The sequence below is a fragment of the Neolamprologus multifasciatus genome, chromosome 7 (assembly GCF_963576455.1).
Source record: "Neolamprologus multifasciatus chromosome 7, fNeoMul1.2, whole genome shotgun sequence".
Taxonomy (NCBI): Eukaryota; Metazoa; Chordata; class Actinopteri; order Cichliformes; family Cichlidae; genus Neolamprologus; species Neolamprologus multifasciatus.
The window spans coordinates 61,395,422-61,419,069 of NC_140445.1; the positions used below are offsets into that span (position 1 = coordinate 61,395,422).

The following is a 23,648-nucleotide window of genomic DNA, read 5'->3' on the forward strand; positions in this document are numbered from 1 at the left end:
GTGCGATACATAAAAGATGATACCTGCTAAACCAGTTAAGCTAGGTTTTAAATAGCTCATGACAATGAAGCACTTTCAGACATGGTAGAATATGAGCATTCAGCAGTCATATTACTGCAGTTTCATCAATATGCACCAGGCTTCGTGACGTACTGTTTATTGGAGTGTATAACATGATGTTTTGAGTAATACAAAAAAGGGTATGGACTGCACCCCTGAAATGCCAACAGAAGGGCTTGTGTGGATTTACAGCCCTTTTTCTAAAGCACAGACCTCTCTCCTTACCTGCAACAGAGACTCTGCTTTCTCCAGAGCCTTGTCAGTCTCAGATAGCTGTTCCTCTAGCTCTGTCCCATGTCTCTCTTGACTTTGTAACTCTTCCCTTACAACGTCAAACGACTCCTCAGGTCCTGTGGCTTTCCCTTGTGTCTGGGTTTCCCGCTGGATCTCTTCCTCCAGCTGAGCAGAGCGAACTGAGAACTCATGGAGCCGCCGTCCACAGTCATCTAGCTTTGTATGGAGCTCTCCAAGCTTCCTTCGCATTCCTCGCTCGCTTTCTACCTCGGCTTTTAGCTCCTCCTCCCAGTACTGCTCATGTGCAATCTCTGCCTGGTTCCTTCGCATCGCTTGCTCCAAAGCGTCCATCTCGTCTTGCAAACGAGCATCAGAAACAGGTGAGGGACATGGAGATGGGTAGGGACGCTCCCAGGTGTGTGACTCCCTCTCTAGGGCTTCTAGCTGGGCCTCAATGGCCCTTAGTCTCTCCTGTTGCTGAAGAACTTTCCTGAATACCTCGTCTTTTGAAGGGCCTATAGGTAGTGAGGGAGAAGGGGATGACATATGAGGGGACAGAGGGCTGGATGAAGGAGAGGGGGAGGCTCTTTGCTCTGGAGAGTCCCGTGGAGACCTCTTAAATTGTTTGGCCTTGGTCTTAGGAGAGCTGGAAGGCCCCAAGTTAAAGGTCAGGGCTTTTTTAGGCTGGCTACGTTTCAAAGGCTCTGGTTCAGGATGCTTAGGCAATGGAAGGGGATTAGGTCTCTCTTGTTTTGAGCCAGGTCCATCACTGCTGCTGGGGCCAGTGCGACGTAGAAAGAACTGAACTTCATTGCCATGTTGGCCTAACTTTGCGAGAGACTCCAGAGGCTTCTCTGTGGCCAGCAGCTGCCTTTCTGTGTCCCTCAGACGCTGAATAAGAACATAACGGCCTGTCTGACCTGTAACAAAGACAGAAAAAATAAAGAGTGACTATAAAAAACCTACCCTAAATATTTCCATACAAAGAAGTAGCACACCAATATTTTTATTCCTAAAATATGATATACATCAGTCAAATGTTTTGTATTCTTAGTTGCTTCTCTCTTTTAGTTTTAATAAAACTGTGGGGTTATGTCCTCGTACCAATTCTAAATAATGAACAAATGACATCAGATGCATTATGACGATGCTGATACGTCTAAATCTCTGCCTCTGTGGACTGGAATAAAAGGCAGCTGCGTAAGAGCCACACAACATGTGAAAAAATGTTCAAATAAACTGAAGTTTCCACAAGGACCTTGAAATTAGGACAAACCCTCCCTGATGACTTGGCAAGCAGCTTGCTCATAGAAGGAGGAGAGCGCTAAAACTGGAGTTCTGTTCAATCCTACCGCAGCGTATAGCTCAAATAAAGCCGGAGGATATAGGGACAGAGTGTCGGCTCAAATTCAAACTGACCTGCTGACAATCCAGCAGCGTACTTGATTTGGGTCAGTGGAGAGCAAAAAGGTTAATAAAGAACAGTATGAGGGCAATTCTGCGATGCTTCAGTACACTTGTTTGTGTATGCATAAAAATCTAAATGCCAAGCTTTTATCTAAGCAGGCTTAAAGATAAGCTGGTGTCATGAAATGATGACAAAGTTTGAGGTACTTACCAATGGCCTGTGCTAGAGCAATGACCACATCCTGACAGGAAGTCTCCTCGGACAGACCGCAGACAACCCGCACAACTCCATCCACCCACACTTTGAGCTCCATCTGGGACTGATAGGGTAGGGTGAAGGGTAAGAAAGTCTTCAGAGCAGATCAGTTCAGCTTGGCTTTCCTCAGCTTACCACTGCATGGCACTAACTCTGTAAAAAAAAAATTAAACAGCAGAGAAGAAAGTAAGAGGTGTGCTACTGTAACAAAGTTTCCTCAAAGTAACAAGAATACCCAGCAAACAAAAACGTGAGCTCAATGTGCTTATGTAATCCAACACCAACACATGGGACACAACTTGTTGATAACCTAAACATGACGCATTGAAAGCGTTGATGTACAGTACATAATGCTCGCTTACTGGACGTTTTGTAGAAATACCAGTTTATACAACAAACAGCACTGACATCCAAAATCTGCTGTGCTGAGTCATGGATCATGGAATTAGAAAAGACTGGCAGCTGATGGGTACAGCATTGTGGCGTTTTATTAAGTTCCCAGTGGTTAGTTAAAAGCCCGGCAGTATCGCGTGGACCTGGGAGCATAAATGCCAATCTGTAACCCAATTAAACGCTCTGCTGCCCTCCTTCAAAGCCGTTATGATAGCTTAGTGCCGAGGGGAACAGACAGGGAAAGTGGAGCAACTCAAGTGTGTCTATGTTTTGAAGAGGGTGTTTGGGAGAGTACGAAACATAACAGGAGAGATGGAACAAATGTGTGTACGTGTGTTCAGTTTGACGGGCCTCAGCAGGACCACAAGTAGGTTTCATCAGACTTCCACAGTTGATCAGCAGGTAGTCTAAAACACGTCCAGGCAGCAGGTTTAACCTAAAGAAATTTCATTATGTGCAGTCCTGCCGTCAGTCTGCTACACTTCAAAACAAGGTAATAAAACACTGTCGTACACATAAAAGGCCTCAGGCAGAGTTATCTGTAAGGACTTGGCACAGCAAGTGCAGCCTAGGTGGGTAAAAGGCAACTCTTTACCGAACAGTGTGACAGATGGTGTTCTCTTTCTGTCTGTCTCTCTGGTTTTCAATGGGAGGTGTTTAAAACTGAGCCCCAGCATTCACCATGGCCTTCATTCAATGCTCCACTGACTATTGGGAGCTGCTCTGGAGGAATGCACTGACTTTATCTTCCAGCCGGAAGAATTCCTGTTTTTCTTAACAAAGACCTCGCCCCACCCTTCCTCTGACCTGCCTGGTCCACACCACCATTACTTCTGCGCTGTTTAGATGCCAAACAAGAACTCTGCTCCCCGGCAAATACAAATACAGGCCATTTACCATTTGTTTGGCATCTAAACAGCATCACAGACCCGATGGATGTGGCAACAGCATCCCAAAACACTTAGAGATTGATTACATACAATGAGATCATAGGAAATAAAGCAGGAGATAGTGATGGATGATCACACGAGGTAAAAATTATTTTGAATGAAACGTGTGTGATGATTTCATCTGGAATGAAACCTGATATAAAAAAGGGAGTGCTTATCAAACTCCAACGCCAGAAATGTCAACGCAAGCAAAGATGTCAACGCTCTTCTTTGAGTGGGCACACGGTGTGCTATGTTGTAATGCACAATCAAGCCTAACATGTTGACAGAATGTGTAGACAATCATTTATTTTAGCTCTGAGGCTTTTTATGAACACATATATATGAACATCAATTTTCAAGCATGGGAATGAAAACTAAAGGCTGGAAACCAAACTTTAATTTATAGAAAGGCACCATCATGGATCGGAAATAACCCTGAGAGAAACCGAAACGGAGCTAAAGGAGAGGTTGAGCTCTTGACATTAAGGCTTATTCTGCAACTTCTTCGCAGCACCTCATCTAAAACTTCCTACATTAGACATCCAAGATTTTTATGCATCATAACAATCAGATTAAATGAGAATACAAACACAGAAACATCTCCCAGCACAGAATGTCACTCTCCCATGATATTTAGCTCTTGTACCTCCTGGCTAGTGAAATGTGATAAACTAACAGGAAACAAACAGGCCTGTTAGTCTCAGGTTGCTGTCTATTCTTTTTGTCAAAGGCAGAGCAACACTGACAACCAGACATCCGCCTGACCCAGCTCGTTTTCTCAGAACAGCTCTGGAGTCCTGTGTCAGTTCTCGTGGAAAAACAGGAGGAGGAGAACCAAAGGTACCATAAAAAACATGGACTAAAAACACCAAAGATAAAGAGTGGGAATACACTGAAAATATAACACATAAATATGCAATGGACAAACACCAGCTGCAGTTTGCTGTGCATATGTTATGAGCCTCTAAACATGCTAGAGCCTGATTTTAGCCTATTACAGATATCAGCTGCCTTATATATTGCCTTGTAGAACAGAGTCCAGTTGGCAATAGTTATTCAGGCAGTAAATCCACTGTTTCCAATAATCTCAGGACTGTCTGGCAGCACATGCAGCAGAGTAGCATTCACAGCTGAGCAGATGGTGGTGTGGAGGCAATCGCTCAGAGTCATCCTTCATTTATTTTACTTTGTGACCTTTATTACTTCACTATTATACCTAATAAGGCAGAAAGGACAACAAAAGCTTGTAAATCAGCAGGAATAAAAGACAACGAAAACATAAATAATTAAGCTTAGATGTACTCAACATTCTCCAACGCTTCACTTGGCAAACTATCAAGGTTAATGAATCCGCGTGAGTGACTCATTCTAAATGCAGGAAGTGAATCTCCTGTTGTGTAGTTGCTGCAGCAACAGAAAAGTAAATGTTTTTAGTGGCTGTTACGAATCAGTTTTGGCCCCACATGGGAATTAAATTCCAACCGTACACCTTAAACTCACATTGACCCACCCTAACCAATTCTAATAGAAAAAAAAATAATACACCACATACCCAACTTTACTTTACCCATGACAAATTGCAATTTTCACTGAAACTCCAACCAGTCACAAAACCCCTGAAGAGAAATAAACAGTAATCAATAATCTCTGACTCCAAGCTCAGATAAGAACACACTCACTAAAGAGCCACTTGAGGAGCTCATCTGGTGAATTTCACAAGGAAAATACATAAGTCATTTTTATATAATGAAAGATAAAGAAAGACAGTGATAAATGAGAAAGCCAACGAATATATAAGAAAAAATGCTGACAGTTTAAAAAAAAGAGAGTGGTAGAGAAAATGTGCCACCCTTATTATCGCTCATCCATCTAGCAAACCTGCTTTGTGTCTTTCATCAACCTGTCTATGCCTCTGTTTGTGTCTCCCATCTGCTTTGTAAATTTGACTAAAAGAAAAAGTGGCTTTTATCACAGCCCTGCAAATACACAAGGCTTGATCTGTCTCAAGCTGTGAACTGATGGGACCCTTAAGCCTAGATCAGGGGTCGGCAACCTGCGGCTCTTTAGTCCTTATACTGCGGCTCCGCGTGGTTTGGGAAAATAAATTAGTATTTAGCTGAAGTGTATTTTATTTGTGTTTAGTTCTTTTTTTAACTTGTAGTTCTAAATTGGAAGATTATTGTGATATTGAAATCTAAAACTAAAATTATATTCTATTATTTTTTCATCGCTCAAAATTCTTCCGCAAGTCACACTCGCCGAAGCCGGTATACCCGCCGAAACGCCGTGCATTTATCGAGACTTTCAACCCCAGGTAGGCCAATTATGGATCTTCGGATCCACATTATGTCAGCAGCTATTCTCCACCATGAACTATGTTAAAGACAAACACCGCTCACGCCTGACAGATGGCAGCTTACAGTCCTGCGTAAACTGACTTCGTACAGCCCCGATTAGCAGACGCTGTGCGCAGAGGTTCGGGACCATAAGTCTTATTGTAAACATATCACGGCAGACCGGCGATGTTTGCATGAACACGCTTTTCAGCATCTCTTTACTGACCACTTTTCACACACGTTTGCTGTACGCATACAGCCCGACATACACCACCAACAACACAACAGCACAGATAGCGCAGACGTAAAGGCAGCGAGGCGTGATTGCGGGTGTGGCTCAGGTGCGTCCGCCTCCCCCGCAGCAGCGCTGCAGACCACGCCCCACCGCACGCATTAACCTGGTAAAATACATATTTAGGCAGAATTTTGCAAATATCTATTTTTAATTTTTCAGCAGCATAGTGCTTTTTTACCAATTATTTTTTAAAAGTCAGGTCAAGGCTCCAACAGCCCAAAGGCAATATAAGGGTGGTGGCTGACAACAGTTTTTGTTTGCTACATGGATCATTTTAGTTCAGGTTGGTGTCTTTCCTTTTATTATATTTCTTTAAGAGTTCAAAATGTGTTGATTACATAAATAAAATGTAATTTTCTCTGTAGCACTTCATGGATTTCATAAGCAACACACCTTAGTTGTTCACACAAAGCATAAAGGTAAAAAAAACAATATATACAGTGTTATCTTCATTTTAGATGTCAAAAAGTATTTGCGGCTCCCAGTGTTTTCTTTTGCGTGGAAACCGGGTCCAAATGGCTCTTTGGGTGTAAAAGGTTGCAGACCCCTGGCCTAGATTATACTTGGTTGCATATACGGACAGCGGGAGACCAGAAGACTGAGTTAGCCACTCCTGTTATACTTCTTTGAAGTCCGCTTGAAATTCGCTGCCTGGACGCATGCGTAGTTGGTGCATTGTAATGTAAATTCTCCACAAACGAGTCCACGCTGTCACTGGACCACCTTGGTCGTGGTCCGATGACGACATTTACATCATAAGGACCCAAAAAAAACCCTAAAGTTCAAACATTTGAGGCTGCTCAGACAGGAATCAAGTGTTTTGAAAGACACCCAATCTCCAAATCCCCTTTTTTCCTACATACATATAAACACACAGAACATGTAAAGACATAAAAGCTGACACTCAAGCACAATGCACTTGGTTTGATGCAGCTGGGAAGACACACCTTAACCTTCAATTTCCTTTCTAAAGGTCTGAACAAGTCATTTCTGTTAGTCATACGCAATATTATGAAACCTGCGGAAACAAAAGCTTTGCAGAAAAATTCCAAGCGGGGTTAATAATGTACTAGAGCTAAATGCTCGAGGCTACGTGTGGGTGTGTAATATGAATGTGAGTGTGTGTGCAGGGGCAGTACACAACCCTGTGTCATGCACATGCAGTGGTCAAAGGGTGGGAATGCATGCCTGTATATGTTTGGGAGTTCACAAAAAGAAGACAGACCGTGTAGGCTTATCTTTATAAGAATCCGCTCCAGCTCTGAGTAAGGGCAGCAACACGAGTCTGAGGAACAATGGCAGGAGTAAAGGGCAGAGTTTACATCGCATTTGTCAATGGATCGTAGCAACAAATGCATGCAAACATTTATCCCTATCAGTATACGCAGGGGAAATAAGACCCTGTCCCACGCTGCTTTACATGTATATAATAGGATAAATATTGTTGTTAAAGGACAATTAAGAGTACTGGGAGAAGCTAGGCCCTCAGTGCCACTCTGTTCCAGGTTGGCAAAGACAAACACTCAAAGAGACAGCAACACGCTGGCACAGAACAGCCTGGTCTCATCTAAACTGCAGAGAGACTATTGTTGCTCTGGTTCTACACTCAGCAGACAATGCTGTCTCTTTTGTGGCCTCTGGCATCGCCGAGTCGTCTGACACACCAGCTTTTACTGCCATTCTGGAGTGTTACCACAGATAAGCACTGTTACCACCAATAAAATGGAATACAGATATTTTATTTCATTATGCCTGGCTTCCTTGTTTCGCATTCTTTATCACACCTCCTCCTATTTCATTTTTCAGTATCTACTATGTCAGCACAGGTTATGTTGCACAGACAGATGAGAACAAAAAGTTCCATGACACAATCACAGTTGAGAACAGCACTAAAAATTGTTCACAGTGGCAGAAAATTGTTCTTTAGCGTCAGCAAATAGAACTGGTTTTACATGTTGAAATCTCAATTGTCTTGCACACTGGCTGCAAAAGAGTTGCAACGGATACAAACTAAAAAATGTTCTTAATTTACACATTAAACTGTTCATGCATTCACTGATAAGGCCAATGTGATAGGTCATATCTGAACAGGAGAACTATGACGGAAAAAGCAACTGAATTTAAAGAGAAAAAAAAAATCATCACATACATTTAAATCTCTCGTCTTCCACCTGCACATTTTTAACTAAAAGTTGCCTCTGGGATTGAACTGTACTGTACTGTATAAAACATCTGTGCAATCCTGGATCAACTCAGCCTTCAGGCACAATTAGAAGGTATTCAGGGAGTTGCTTTAAATTAATAACGCTAACAAGCCTAGCCTAGCCTCATGCATTTATCAGCAGCGATTGTATCTTTAACAGAGCTTCTTCCAAACCTTACATGATGAAAACATGTAAGAAACGCTTTCTAAATTCTCCAACGGACACCAGCAGCTCCTTTGCATAAGTTATTATCAGCAGGGACCAACTACCAGCAGACAGAGGCACACTGAGTATTGTGAGGAAAGTGCTGCAGGATTTACAAGGGGTGAGGGCTTCTACTGCACAAATTAACACTAAAGTTTCCATGTATACACACCTCTCTAGTGGTCAATAAGTTTGTTTAGGTGTTAGGAAAGCAACTCTAAAAAGAGTCAGTAAGTGACACATGGAAACATTTCTTCTACTTTTGAGAATAAACATTGGTTTCCTCTTGCAAAGTCACATTTAATTTAATGCGAGCATTAGGGTAGCCTTATGTGTAAAATTGTGTGTGACACTGATGGTGACACTTCTTCCTCACAGTCCAGGGCCAGGCTCCAGACACGATGTTTGCTGATTAGCAAACTACTTCCACTAGCAAAGCTTCAGTGAAGCTTCAACACACGTGATGAATAATGCAGTATTTCACAGTACATTATTTTGGTAAATATTTCTCAGAAAAAAGTCCAAGTGCTTGTTACTGACAAGCCCTTTTGAAAATGCCCCCTGTCTGCCTGTGTTTCTACTCCATTGACATGCTAATGACTGAGCGCAAAAGAATCAGAAACAGCATTAATAAGCTTTGGTTGTCATACTTCCATACAGGGATCTGTCACTCCAGCCTTTTAGCCTTCTCCATTATAATGATTACCTAATCCAAGTGTGAAATCTCAGTGAAAGTGGATCAGTGGTTCATTAACAAATATAGGAAACAATATAGTATTAATAGAATCAGAGTAGTTATAAAAAGCTGCTAAAAAAAAAAGCTTCATGAGGGTGGTTATACACATTTAAAAAGTTGCTCTTTATATAGATTAGTTATGTCATTTGTTTTGCTCTTTTTTAAATGTTAACTCTAAATCAGATGGTGCAACTCACTGCATCATACATGTATCTAAAATAAAATACAAGCTGTCCTTGCGCTAAGCATGCAACTGATGATCAGTGAGAGTTTACAGCTTAAACTCAATTACTTCCACTTGAAGGACACCTTGAAATGGCCGTTCAGAGTCTTGCTATCACCCTTGGCAGTCAATACCTCTGCAGTCACACTGTAAAAACAGCACTTAGTGTAAAATCCCACTCACCGTGAATCACCAGCAGCACTCACAGTGACAAATCGTAACCTGCCCTTAACCACAAGGGAGGAAGAGCATATGTAGATGTCATACAAAGAACATTTGTTCAAATTCAGTTCTTGAAACTACAAATTCTCGCCCAACACCAGCCTGGAGAGGCTCCAATCCTACCGCAATCGTGAATTTGAAAAGCGATGGAAACAAAATGGACTGATGGCTTAAAGTAGGTTTTGCTTTTATTATTCTACTCTGGAAATTTAAAGTACTCGCAGCACACTTTTGGATTTCACTGTAAGCCAATAAACTAGACACCTATAAGCATGTGGCCACAATAGTTTACACAGGCCTGGCCGCAATGCAACAATACTGCATTATTCACCGCACTGTGATGAATACTTACTCATACCTGATTTGGCAGTCGCCATTCACTTATTTGCTTCAAGCCTGGAAGCCGAGCGGAGGTGAATACATTACATGGGACATATTTGTTTGCGCTGACTCATGGATCTGCCCATAGAGCCAGCAGCTAATGGTGAGAATGATAATAAAGTCCGTTTCACATAGCCAATGAGAGGTGAAGCAAAGCTGGCCTCCACTGAAAGCTCAGCTCAGGATGACTGGTTTCATTGCCTGCAAGCACAGGAGTTTATATTGTTGGGTGAGCCATAGAAGAAGACTTTCTGACTGCTGATGGGTACCCATATGTAATTATATACTTCAAACCTGACTCAACAGTGCTTGCCAGGGAAGGAGGATATCACTCTGTTCCCATCCAAACTCATATAAAACACATAGTAGTGGCAGACCCACTTATATAGGATGCGCAATAAGTACATGGTCATATATAGCCTATGAACAGACACGCAGAAGAAGATATTCAGTTAGCAGATAGACTAAATAATATGTTACATGAGAATAAGTATAGACACCAGGGAGCCTGACTCAAAAATGATTATGCTTGAGCCCACTAATTTAACAAATGCAATTTACACAGTACATAAGTGGAAAATTTGTAGTCTTGAATTTTCCAGCACACGTTATTTATGTGCCCATGTGCCCATGCATGTGCCATTGAGGAGGAAAGCTATCCTCCAGTGTCATAAGTTTGACGCTAAACTCATTAGTAATTTAAAGGTCGCTTCCATGTCTGCTCATATCAATTATTTACTCTTGTTTTTTTGTTTTCTCGTTTTTTTTTTTCTTAGATCTTAAAGCAAAATCAGAATAAGGCCTCGAATGCAAAAGAGCAAAACAATGATTAGGGTTGAAGACATGCAGTCTTTATAACTAAGTATTGAGCCCTGTCTAATTACTTTTTATCATTTGATATGATTAACTGTATTTAAAGTACATGGAATTAGTAACTCCTTTGACTTTAGAGCCTCAGAACTGAGAGAGGTGGTGTTTTGTTCATCACACTCTAAGTCCATGATGCAACATACACTCGTCAGTCCTTATATAAGCTTAAGAGCTGAAGGGATTCTTACCATTAGTTGCTCAAGTTTGAAGAAAAAATTCGCACATATAGACACACCCACATATCTATCTATCTATCTATCTATTAGGGGTGCAACAATACTCGTATCGATACAGTACTTTCGGTTCGGTACGCATATGTATCGAACAATACAAAATTTTAAATTTATTTTAATCAACTTTCCTTCTGACGATGCTGTCTGTGTTGAGCGCTCAGTGGATCTGCGCTCGACAGTGCAGCCTAGACGGAGTAGTCGAACGCAGATTCACTGAGCGCAGGGCAAGCTAGCGAGACAGAAGTTAAGCTCTCCTTGCAACATGGCAAATTGAACCTCCCCCACCCTCATTCAGATCTGGCCTTTGGAAATATTTTGGTTTTCATGTGACGTATGACCCTGAATGTAAACCCGTCATGGACAAAAGTAAAACAGTATGTTGGATGTGCCAGCAATGCTCAATTACATTGGTGGGAACTAGTGCGTTAGCTCAGTTAGCTCGTTAACGTCCAGCCCCACGCACTGGGCAATCCGCAGTAGCTCGTTAACGGAGATTTGCCGTGTTGTGGCGTTAACGTCATTTCAGATTAACGCTGACAGCACTAGTGGGAACACAACAAATATGACTGCACATTTACACCTACCTCATCCTAGTGCAAAGACAAGTGGAAGTAGACAAAAACAACAAGCACGCATGCTACAAACTTTACCCGAGTCATTTAGACAGCCGTTAGCACATGATTCTCCTTATGGGGACCTGATATGTTTAATATGCTGCTGAGAATATAGCCCAGAAGAAGCGGATAGTATAGCTTTTATTTTATTTCTCTGTAATAAACTCTTTTCCAAAGATGAGTGATTTCTCGGTCAGATAGATTTATTTTTTATTATTTTGATGTTTCAGCAACATTAAATTTAAAAACTGTACTTTTGAGTTAAAATATATATTTATAATTTTAATAAATGACAAATTAAAAAGGCATGAACATTTTTTTTGTATCGAAAAAATATCGAACCGTGACACCAAAGTATCGAACCGAACCGTGAATTTTGTGTATTGTTGCACCCCTACTATATATATATATATATATATATATATATATATATATATATATATATATATATATATATATATATATATATATATATATATATATATATATATATATATATATATATCTGTGTTGCAGCAACAAAAATGGCACAAATGAAATCTCAAAGCATCAGATCATCATTATCAACACACCTGTCCATCACAGGTCTGTTTGCCTGTTAGGTGAGGCAGTTATTACTTAAGGATACAGCAGGTGGTCATTCTTGCACAGGGATGAACTATTACAACAAAAAACACACAACTCCAGCACATACATCTCTCTGTGTGAAGCATGTTTTCACAGATCAAAGTGAGGAATTCCACTTGTCTCTTTTTACAGGCCGTGAACATTACATGGGCAGTTCACATGTGACTACTATAGTTAATGCAGTCCATTCACTGCTGGTTTTGATTAGACTCGACTTTGAAACTGAAAGCTGGGTCCCGACCGTGACAATCATTGAAAGACAGCCAGAAAGTTTGAGAAGCAGCCACCAGCTGTACAAATTGAGTAAGGACCTTCAGCTATGCAAAACATTCATCCTCACACCTTTACAGTATTTACCTAGAGTTTCAACATGCCTGGCCTTTAGCTAGGAATACAGCACAGCCATGGAGTGAGAGCAACCAAGAGTCTGCGTGTGTGTGTGCGTGGCTGTGTGTAAGTAAAACTAAAGGTAGAATATTGCAGCAGGACCTTGTTAAGTCTTGCTACAAAGATAAGATCTGCCGGAAAGGAGATTCATTCCACAAAGACGCTATTTGTGTGCGCTAAGATAAAGGCTCCTAAGGGGTTAAACAGGTAAACACTTTGGTATTTACAAAGCGTCACAGATGTGACAACTGCGATGTCACATGTGTGTGGTCTAAATGTTACATGAGTCAAACAAAACATCAGTCAGAGAGTGGAGCAAATAAACATTAAAAGATAAAAAAAGATCCAGAGTAACTACGGGAGTACATTCAAGATATATATATTTAACTATTTAAATAAAATAAATACGCTACATTTTTAGATACCTTACTTTAAAAATGTGTGCTTATTTTTAAAGAATAAGTCAAACTCTGAGTAAGTATAGAGAAGATTAAAAAATACAATTGAAATTGATACGAGCTTTCAGACCTGTTTCTTATACACAGTGCTCTTAATAGTATAATTTTGAGTTTTAATACTCAACTGCACAGAAAGTGAACGATGAAATGCCCGTGTTGCAAGCAGATCATAAGGTTCAGGTGATTTATAGTTTGATGGGAAGGTGGTGTCACGCATGACTTTCTCTCCCCATCACTACTTTGAGAGGAGTAACGACGATGCCTGAGCAGTGCAGTTGACAGATGTGTGCATCAGAAAAAAGTAGGAGGGCAGGGTGCCGATTTCCAGCATCCCTGGAGCACCTTTGGGACTAAGATCTTCCACATGATCACCACGGTGATCTTTGGTATGGATACACAAGTATATACACAAACTGACAAGGATCCTGTGGCTGAGTATACTTGTGAGAGATATGTTAGCTTCCCTTTTGGAATAACAAGGACAACAAGGACAAGACGGAACAATGACGAGGTGTTTCTTAATGAAGGAATATTTAAAGTAGCAAGCATAAAGATGGAAATACCAAATGTGGGATATATCAAAATAAAACTTACAATCTTATAAATAACACTTGTGAAATGCTCCACTTTTGAGGGTTTTACCCAGATAAGATATCCAGGAAACTCAGTAAAGTTAAATCTTGGAGCAGGGCCCAGGTATGACGGTAATCTGATGCTGAAAATATGTTTGTATCTTTCCTATATCTGCTTATCTCTCTGGATGAAATAATGGATCAGTTTTGGTGTCTTTGTCACAGGGTTAAAGGAAGTGCAGTAAAGTAAACTGTACAGGTGATGAAGACTCAACTCACTAGGGTTGCATGAAACGTACTGATACTGCTTACAGCAAGGGTAGGCAACTCCAGGGCTCGAGTGTTGGTGTCCTGCAGGTTTTAGATGTCTTCTTGATCCAAACAGCTGATTCAAATGGCTAAATTACCTCCCCAACATATCTTGAAGTTCTCCAGAGGCCTGGGAATGAACTAACCACTTGATTCAGGTGTGTTGACACAGGGAGATATCTAAAACCTGCAGGACACCGGCACTCGAGGCCTAGAGTTGCCTACCTCTGGCTTACAGGATCATTAGACTCTTGTAACTTTGTTTACTTAGAACCTGTTTTTGTACTTCAATCAAAATGAAGTAGCAATATTATGTATAGGCTGTAATATTGTCATGTTTGGTGTATTTATAATAGGCTGTATAAGCGAATCTCTCAGACCAAAAGTTTCCAGAGAATTTTTGTTTTACCTACCATCTACCCATGAGCAATGGTGGTTTGTTTTGCATGTTTTATGCTTGATCTACCATATCAACATTCAATGACAGGTCTACCGTCAAGCCTCTCAGCATGATGGGCAAATCCGTCAGATCCACCTGCCTCTCTCCTGTCCTATATGATGATTTACTATCTCTGCTCCCAGAGGCAGATATTTTTTTCGCTTTCTTGTTGGAGTCTTGACCCCCCTCGTGGACCTTTCCAGGTCCCCCGGCTGAGGCACCGTGTTATTTACTGCCCAGAGAGCTCTGTGTGCAGAGAATCGGTATAGCATGGCTGGTTCGGCAAGGGAGCAACTAGCTGCTTGCTCGCTCGCTCTCACACATATTCACACAAACACAAACGGTCACATGACCATCCCAGCGGGAATAAGATGTTTACTGCAGTATAATGACTACACATTGAGTGTCTGTCCATGCGTCTCAAGCCTACAAACAGACACAGATTGTTCATTACCTCAGCAACAGTAACCTGCCACTGGTGTCAAACAGCGACAGGAAATACGACGCTATTGGTTTGACAATGTCACAAGAACTTTGTCCTGATAAGACATGAAAACATTGACTCAGATGAACTTTATAGCCAGCTGGGCTTACTTGGGAACATATCCTAAGGTGGACCAAGTCTGCGTAGTTCTGAGAGTAGATGGCTTTAGGTAACCTCTGACCTGAACATGTTAGATGAATGAAGGGAGATTGTCGCTATTTGTGTCACTCGGTGACCTCGAATTATTTCAACAGCTTCCCCTGAAAGGGATAACTGAGGACAAAAGTAAGCACAATTCAGAAAAGTTGGCATAAAAAACAAGAAAGCCTCACTGCCTCAGGGAAATGTCTCTCCAACTTCAAGGATCAAAAGACTTCAACACTTGTTTATAATCAGTCCACAAATTTCTGTACAGCTTTACAACTCGCACATAAAAAGTAAAAAGCCAGGTGCTCTTGAAAAGAGAGGTTTCTAAAAAATCTCAAAACAGAGCCACAGTGAAATTCCTTTTTTAAATCCTCCCTTCCTCTCAGTAATTATAACCTTTCTGCTGACAAACTACAGGTCTGCTGTGTTTGTCTTTGCCTCTTCAGATAAAACAGGCAAAGAAAAGGCCTGTGTGTGTGTGTTGGGCTGGATGCCAGTCTCTCACTGGTTCTTCTAGCAAAGTACATACTATCCTACCTGATACAGCAAGAACACTAAAGAAAGGAGACACTGAAACAGAGCCGTCCCAATTTTATTTTATTTTTTTAAATAAACACGCCATCGAGAAAATTTCATAAGTGAGAACTTGTAAGACTCTACAGCATCCTACAAGACTCTGTTCTCCTTTATGAAACCCTGTGGGAAAACGTCTGCCATAGTAAACTCGGTGAGGATGATTTATTTAAAGGAGTACAAATGATTTGATAAATTGAAAACTGGGTTGACTTTGGATTGGAAAGAGGGGTGTGAGGGAGGATAAGGGAGCAAGATGTGAGGGATGTGAATGTGATGCAAGAAGTACTGGATCAATCTTTTATCACTGCAGTGTGCTTTCATCCCTAATGGATCCGACATGAGCAAGGCACAGCATTACCTTCCGTCACATTGCACAGGCAGGGGGAAGGACGCACGGAAAAGTACAGGAGAGCAAGTGAGGTAAGCACAGCAACACACGAGAAAGAAAGACAGTTTTATCGGAAAAGACGAGAAAGTGGCTCAAACCACCCGCCTGAAAATAATCACAGCCTCAGACATGCAAAAATATTATTTCGCCAACATGTGGCTGTAGAGTTTCCAATTACATCTGCACCTGAGTGCGTCGGCAGGAGTTCGGAAATGCTACTGATAAGGACTGTGAGAAATTCAGACGCTTCACAGCATGAAGGATGACTTCGAAAGTTCCCATCAAGAATCCCAAGAGATATCTTGCTGTGCATGGGCAGGTTTGCCTTCCTTGCCATGTGAGCTGAGTGACAGACAGACACACTGACAGAGACGGAGAGAGACAGACGGACTATTCTAGAAGAGGAGTCCATCTGTGTATTCGAGCAGGAAAAGAGCATTAAAAATAACACTGCAGAGAACAAGGCACAACCACTCTCACAGGACACTCTAGTATCTCAATGCTAAAAAGGCTCATTCATGTGACAGAAAATAAGAAATATCTAAGCACTTGATGGAGACTTGAAGGGTAGCAGAGAGAAAATAAGGCTGAAAAGTTGAACGTTTTATGATGCATTCCTAGGAATAGGGAGTATACCGCCTTTTAAATCACATTATCTCATTTGAAAATATTTCAAAGGATGAGATAATACCATTTATATAGTTCATAACAGAGTTCCTACCACCGGGCCATGCAGCAGTGAAAGTTTTAAACGTTAGCATTAATATTTTCTTAAACCTGCCGCTCAACCGGCTTTACCTTGGTGATGATAAACTTTATACTCTTCCCTTTGGCTATTGTTGCACATTAATAAAAAATTGCTGCAGAAATATAGCCGTTGAAGTTGAAAACATCGAGGCAAGTGCTACGACTTAATATGGTTTCAAACCTTCAGCAGATATGCCTTCACATATGTTCGTAGTAAAATAAAGTTATTTATTCATAGTTTTACGTAAACAGAAGCCACAGTTTGGTGCCAAAACTTTCTTTTGTATCTGCAACCAAAGCCCTGCTCCACTTGCTCACATCTTCTTTTTATTGTTGGGAACTTAGCGACTTTGTACCCCCTGTAGTGACATAAAAAAAAGACATAAATAAACGCACCTGGCAACAATTCTAATCATGTTTTGAACCAACATTGATCGTTTCCTTTATAATCGCTTGATTTTTTGCACCAGACAAATGAGCTGTGCATGTCCACCAACTTCCTCTTTTTTAATGGGACATCTTACATTTTTTTCTGTACACACAACCAAAGTCATAATGCAGCTCTACTTTCAAACTATTTGTATGCGTTATTTTTAAGTAATATCACATATATAGAAGCACAATTTTAGCCATGAAGAGCAGCTGCTTGGAAATGGCTTTGAAGTGACTCCAGTAATCTAATCTGATTTAATATAATAACGTAATAACGCAGTCTTAATGGGCTGCACTTCAGTCACTATTACTTAACAGCAAAATAAAATAAAATCATGTATGTGAGACAAACTTTTCCTGGAAATTTAGGTGAAAAAAAGAAAATGTTTTTATAGCAGCTGTGAAAGAGCAGACACTAGGCCGAGGCAAATATGATGTGATTACATCATGGATATGCTAAGTGGCACATGGCATTATTCAAGCAGGCTTTAGTCACTTTCTACTGACAGCTGGAAACACTTGAGCAACATAAAGGGATCTTATTTTAACCACAATATATTTAATTAAAAGTGCCTTCCACGTTTCACATGTGGCTTTTTCTTATGACTATAATAGCCACTGTTTTCTAGTACATTAAATCGTCATACTTCTGTTCCCCTTCAAAGATCTCAAGCAAACACGGTCCACTATATTTACTTAGGATAATAAATGTACTGTACTTGATAACTCGGAGCAAACATCAGGTGGGACTGATCATTTGAATAAGGGTTACACACCGTAGTATAACAACTGCTAACAATTACATAACCTAAAACTAAACTAAAACAAAATAATTAGAACCAAGCGCTTGCGTCAAAGTCCATATGGCTCCCTTCCCTTAACCGTCTATTATTCTGACATTATCTTTCTGGAAACGAGTCAACTTTGTGAAACATACTAACAGAGATAACACACGAGGTGTAACTGTTTGACTCCCACAACCTGGAAAAAAAAAAATTCCCTCCTGGAGAGAGGGATTTAAAACCAGCAGCCCTGATTGGACAACAAATACAGCCTGTTAATGAGCTTCACTGTCTAACACAAAACATGCTGAGAATCTGTAACTAAGATGCTAGCCATGCATAATGATGAGTCAACGTTTATATAGGCTCACTTCCACTGGATTTAGTGCATTTGATTTGCACAGTGTTTGAGATGTGTAGCACGGAACGTGCAGTAAGTGAGCTGAACTCTGCCCATGACTTTCAGAAATTAATCTTTAATCCTGGGGTAGTAAAAAGAGCAGCCTGTGATACATTACACTTGTGGACAGCCTCTATTTGCACAGGCAGGCTGGCTTTGTGACTGACACAAAAAGTTATTTTTTTTAAAAGAAAAAAGGGGGGGAAGGGGGATAATTGCACAAGTGCACAGTCAATGAGGTTTCCTCCAAACAGGTTTGGGTCCTTTTGTCTCAGGCAAGAATACTTGGGTGACGGGTCTAGTGTCAACAGGTACATGTAAAGACACAGTTCATCACTCTACAGACATAACACAAGAGTCTCTTCATTATTATGCCATTCAAACAACAATACAACCAGAAACTCGCCATTTATAATAAAAACTAACAGTATTTATAGTAGTAATAATAACAGGTTTTTACGTGCATGCTGGAACACACGGCAAAGCCGGCTGTATTCAGAGAAACTTCCTGACACCGTGATTCAAGCAGTCAAGGACACGTTCAAACAATCACCAAAAGAAGCCCTTACACTTACCGAGTAAAAGAGAAGCCTTTCCGCCTCTTCGGTGATTTAAATTTCTTTTCCTCAATCAGTTTTTTTTATTCTTTCTGTCCCTGTGCCTCAATCGGGGAAATCCTTTACTTCTGACAGGGCAGCAGAGCTGGTTGAGCGGCTGGTGCGTTACGCAGCTTAGCAAGTGTCTGTGTGAGCAGTGCGTGAGCCGAGAGGAGGTGAGAGGCAGTCCTATGTGGTCACGAAGATTTAAAGGATGTCGCGACTTCTCCTCCGCACTGTCCCGCTGTCGCTGGCTGCTTGAGGAATGTGCTTCAACCAGGAGCCCTCGCCACAGCCGAGATCTGAGAGGTGCCAGAGTTCTCTCTCCCTCTGTCATTCTACACTCCTCCTCCTCCTCCTCGCCGTCTCTCTCACCCACACAGAAACACACCCTCCCCGCCAGTCCTTTCTCTCTCTCACTCTTTTTCTCCCCACCCTTTCTTGCTGTGCTGACAGATCAGATCACCTCCCCCCTTTTTCAGGTAGTTGAAAGAGTGTTTTGTGTGTTGCCGTACTCTATCAGCATCAATTTTTGCAGTTCTTCTGTTCACAATCTGTATTTCTGAATGACACAAAGGACTACTTAGAGGAGAATTTAAAAAAAATAAGAGCAGTATGAACTCCCTGCTGTTAGCACAATCAGTAGCTCGAGGCATTAGACATACACGCAGTGGCCTCTGGTTACAGCTGATTACACAAATGAGTCTGTCAGGTGATTTCTCTTCCTTTTCCTGGAATGAGGTCATAGTCCGACAGACCAGGTGGAACTGGACAACGTGTGTGTTTGTGTGTGTGTGCGTGCATGTGTTTGAGTCAGGCAACGCCCTGTGGGAAAATGAGAGAAAGAAGCAACTTAAATCTAATGACTACTGTCCAGAGCAACACAGTCACACACAAAAGTAGGATAGAAACTATTTAACATTTTAAAATAATGTGACAATCTTGAGTTGTGCTCCTACCTCCATAACCTTCTCTCACAAACACACACAGAGCTGAGACATGCATGACCAATGGGCTGGGCAGAATGTGTGGGAGCCCCCAGCATGAGCCATACCCCACTCTCTTGACATTATCCTCATCTTTATCCGTACGTCTCCCTCGATCTTAACCGTAAACTATTTTTTTAGTGTCTTGTTTCTCCCTTACTATCTTCCCTACAGAAGAAACGAGAAAATAGCCACTTAGACGTTTTGTAAAAGCAAGCAAACATCTCGAGTTTAAAAGGAGGACTAACTGAGGCCCAGATAATGAAGCAAAACAGCTAATATATTAGCACTGAGACTATAACAGCCTATATTATGCTAAATAAAGCACGCATTAAAAACAGACTGTTACCAGTTTTTATAGCAACATAAAACAACCCTTCAGATTGTCACAGCTTAAAATGAACACGTTCATGGGTTTTAAAAAAAATAAATAAAACTTTTATGGCTCTTTTCAGTATGAAGCACACCCGCTCTTGTCTGGCACCCCTGCACTGTGCCTCGCACATGAAAAACAAAGTGCAGCCGCGGAAGTAATAAGTTCATGTCTAACACGTACACCTGCATACCATTTAACCACAGTGGTAGTTTTCTTATGTGAACTACTGACAACCTCATTATAAATTTGAGACACATGTTATATCTTTTCCTTTGACTTTTCATAATAATACATTTTCAAAATGCATAAAAAGAAGAATTTCAATGAATCTACATATCGCCCTGAGGCTTTTCTGATACCAATAGGGCTGCCACGATTAGTCGACTAGTCACGATTACGTCGACTATCAAAATCGTCAACAACTGATTTAATAGTCGACGCGTCGTTTGAAGCTTTGTAAGATCACCAAAGACGCAGGAATAAGTAGTAGGATTTAAGAGTGTAATAACGGACTGAAACAGAAGATGGCAGCACTGCATGTACAAGGATGCCAGCTGCCGTTAAACCCCGAAGAAGAAGAAGCTGTGTCCCAGAATTCATAGCGCAGCCCAGCTCAGTTTCCAACAATGGCGGCAGCTAGTTAGTTTTAATATTACTCTTATTATTCTTTCTGGGTCACAAAATAAACTTTTAACATATTTTCAGGCGAGAATGTAGCTGTGTAAACCTCAAATATCTGCTCAGTTTATCAAGACACCACATATTTTCAAAAGCGCTCCGACGTTCTCGGAGACGTCTGTTACCCACTAGCTCGATAGCTAGCCGGGGTTCAAGAACACTGGACTCCCGGCAAATCGTTTTCAAACCCACCGCCGTCTTTCGCTACTCAGGTTAAACACAATATATAAGTCACTTAGATAACTTAAAAATATTATTGTTTGGCTTTTTGTCAGTATTTTATTTGTTCCTGAGTAAATCGGCTGAGTTTATTAAACTTCACCAAAACAATCTGCACATTTCATTAAAATTTAATAAACTACCGTCTTGTCTTTATTTTTAGTTAGCACATACCTTAAACACTTAAAGCTGTAAGCTAGTGATAGTTATATAAGAGCAGATGCATGCTGGTGCAATAAGCTGTCGTTTTACGTACAATGGATGCATGATCTGATTAGTCGACTAATGCAAAAATCATCGGTGACTAGTCGGCTATCAAAATAATTGTTTGTGGCAGCCCTACCAATCAATCGCGCCACCAATTTGTACCCATGAACCTTTTACAGCTCCAGGTGGCATGTCATATATTTTCCTCCAACTTTTCACCTAGAGGCAACATGTAATCTCAAGATTACAGATTTGCATGTTAACCAGATAATATAATTTTTAAAAAATGTAGCAGTTGATACACTCTTTTACATGAACAGAAAACATACGCAAATATTTCTGATGAGAATCCCCAAAATTTGCTTGTATTAATAAGACTGAGACCAAATACTCAGCAGCATATCTTACAGGAACACCTGCTGTTACCAGAAGTTCTTTAAACTATAAAGTGGTGTTTATACCACTATACCCACAGTAACTCATGAGCAAATATATATACACACCAATACTGACATATAAGTGACATTTAGCAGTCTCAATTAATACATCAGTTCTTATTTAGTTACATCTCTTTTTAGTTCATTTATAATCAATGTGTTTTGTGGCATTAATTAAGTAAAAACTAACCAAGTCCAAGGGAATAAAAAGGCCAATTTCACAATTTTCCTTTAGTGTCACAAAATATCAGAGCAATTTTTTTACTTCCCCTCTACTTTAATCCTTTGTAGTTTTGGAAGTCTGCAGCAGCAGACGATCAACAAAACCTTTGTCATCCTTTTCTTTACTTTGCCTCCATCTGACAACAAACTGTATTCCAACCAAACTAATGAGGACACGCAGTCACAGTGCCTAATAACCAGTGTGCACATTGTATAAAGCAGATGTTCCAAAAATAGATGTTGGGGATTAATTGCATTAATTTGATGAATTAAATTATGCAAAAAACAAAAGATCCCTGCGAAGAATTCTGTAGCTTTTAGCCAGGCTGACTCAGAGGTTCACGGAGGGTCAGTTCCCATCAGTGTAAAGTGTTTCACTGTTCTGTCGATACAGCAAAGCTTTTGACACATCGAAGAGCTATGATGTCTGACTAAATTTAAACCCCTCTTGAATAAAATAGGGGAACAACCTCCTGAGGTGGTGCTTAGGTGCAAAAGGCCACAGTTAAAAAAAGCAACCACACTTTTTGGGTCCTGATGGGCTATTGCTTGTAAATGGATCATCTGCTCGTCCGTCCACAAACCCACATCCACTTCATTTAAGAGTGAGGGCATTGTGATGTATAATCAGTCCAAAGCCTCCCAGACTTTGCTGACACCTTCCAGGCATTCCTCAGGGTACCTCCCACTGCTGTGCCCCACCCCACACCCCAACCCTCCCTTGTCAAGCTCTACATATCATCCCTTTTTTTCCTGTGACTCAAACATTCCTGCAACCCCCTCCCCTTCTCAATTTCCAGCTCCGCCTCTGCATTCAGCAAAGACGCTAAAGAAAACAAAGATGAGGCCAAAACAGCTTTAAAACCTGCACTTTTCGAGGCAAGTCTTTCAAGTAGTTCTTTATCATTTATCCGCATTCAAAAAAAGCTGTTTCAAAACACCAGCTATAAACTAAGGTAATACTTCAACGAGCAAGTGGTTGTAAATCTGTCTAAAGATGACCCATCCATAACTCGACTCAGAAGAGGCAAGAAGATGGCTCTGAGAGCGAGAAATAGACTCGCTGCGTCTGGCAGCAGTTCAACTTGGGAGCAAAGAGAGGGGAATGCATGCTGACACTGTCTTTGTTGGCTATTATTCAACAACAATGAACAGCATGAAGTTGCTCCTAAGGCTCATCCATTTCCATCTCCCCTGTTGAAACCACCACCATTTTCTTCCCTCGGTTAATTCAACCCTTCACTAAAAGCACTCTCCAACAAGTAGTCAACAGGTTGGCTAAGACTAAAACCTGGACAACGAATGGAATGATACACTTCTATTTTCAGAACGCCAAACAAGCTTAAAAAACAAAATAAAAAATCCTGAACTTTTGTTGACATCAGTTTTCATTCGCAAGCAACAAGGTAGTAATGCTCTGTTTTTCCCCAAACATGGCTAAGTATAGGCTTGCTGTCTCATTATGGTCAGGCCAATGTTGGTGCTCCCATATTGCAGCTATGTCTTGTGTATCATTATGACAGACAACATGGTTTTGCCAGTGAAGGTAATTGCCCTGTTGAGATGTAAATATAGCACA

At 40.9% G+C, this 23,648-nt stretch overlaps 1 protein-coding gene across 5 annotated transcripts in view; it reads right to left on the bottom strand.

The window, feature by feature from the left end:
• Window positions 1–23,648, bottom strand: part of rassf7a (Ras association domain family member 7a) — a 51,180-nt gene that overhangs the window by 11,548 nt on the left and 15,984 nt on the right. For 2 of the 5 annotated variants that reach the window (XM_085164810.1, XM_085164806.1), the window contains 2 exons: window positions 1,913–2,110; window positions 286–1,214 (listed from right to left, as the gene is read on the bottom strand). In XM_085164810.1, coding sequence (XP_085020936.1) covers window positions 286–1,214; window positions 1,913–2,015 — 1,032 coding nt within the window. In that variant the 5' untranslated portion in view covers window positions 2,016–2,110. Of the gene's footprint in view, window positions 1–285; window positions 1,215–1,912; window positions 2,111–18,923; window positions 22,771–23,648 lie in introns of those variants that run through there. The other 3 variants (XM_085164807.1, XM_085164805.1, XM_085164808.1) reach the window with 3 other exon arrangements.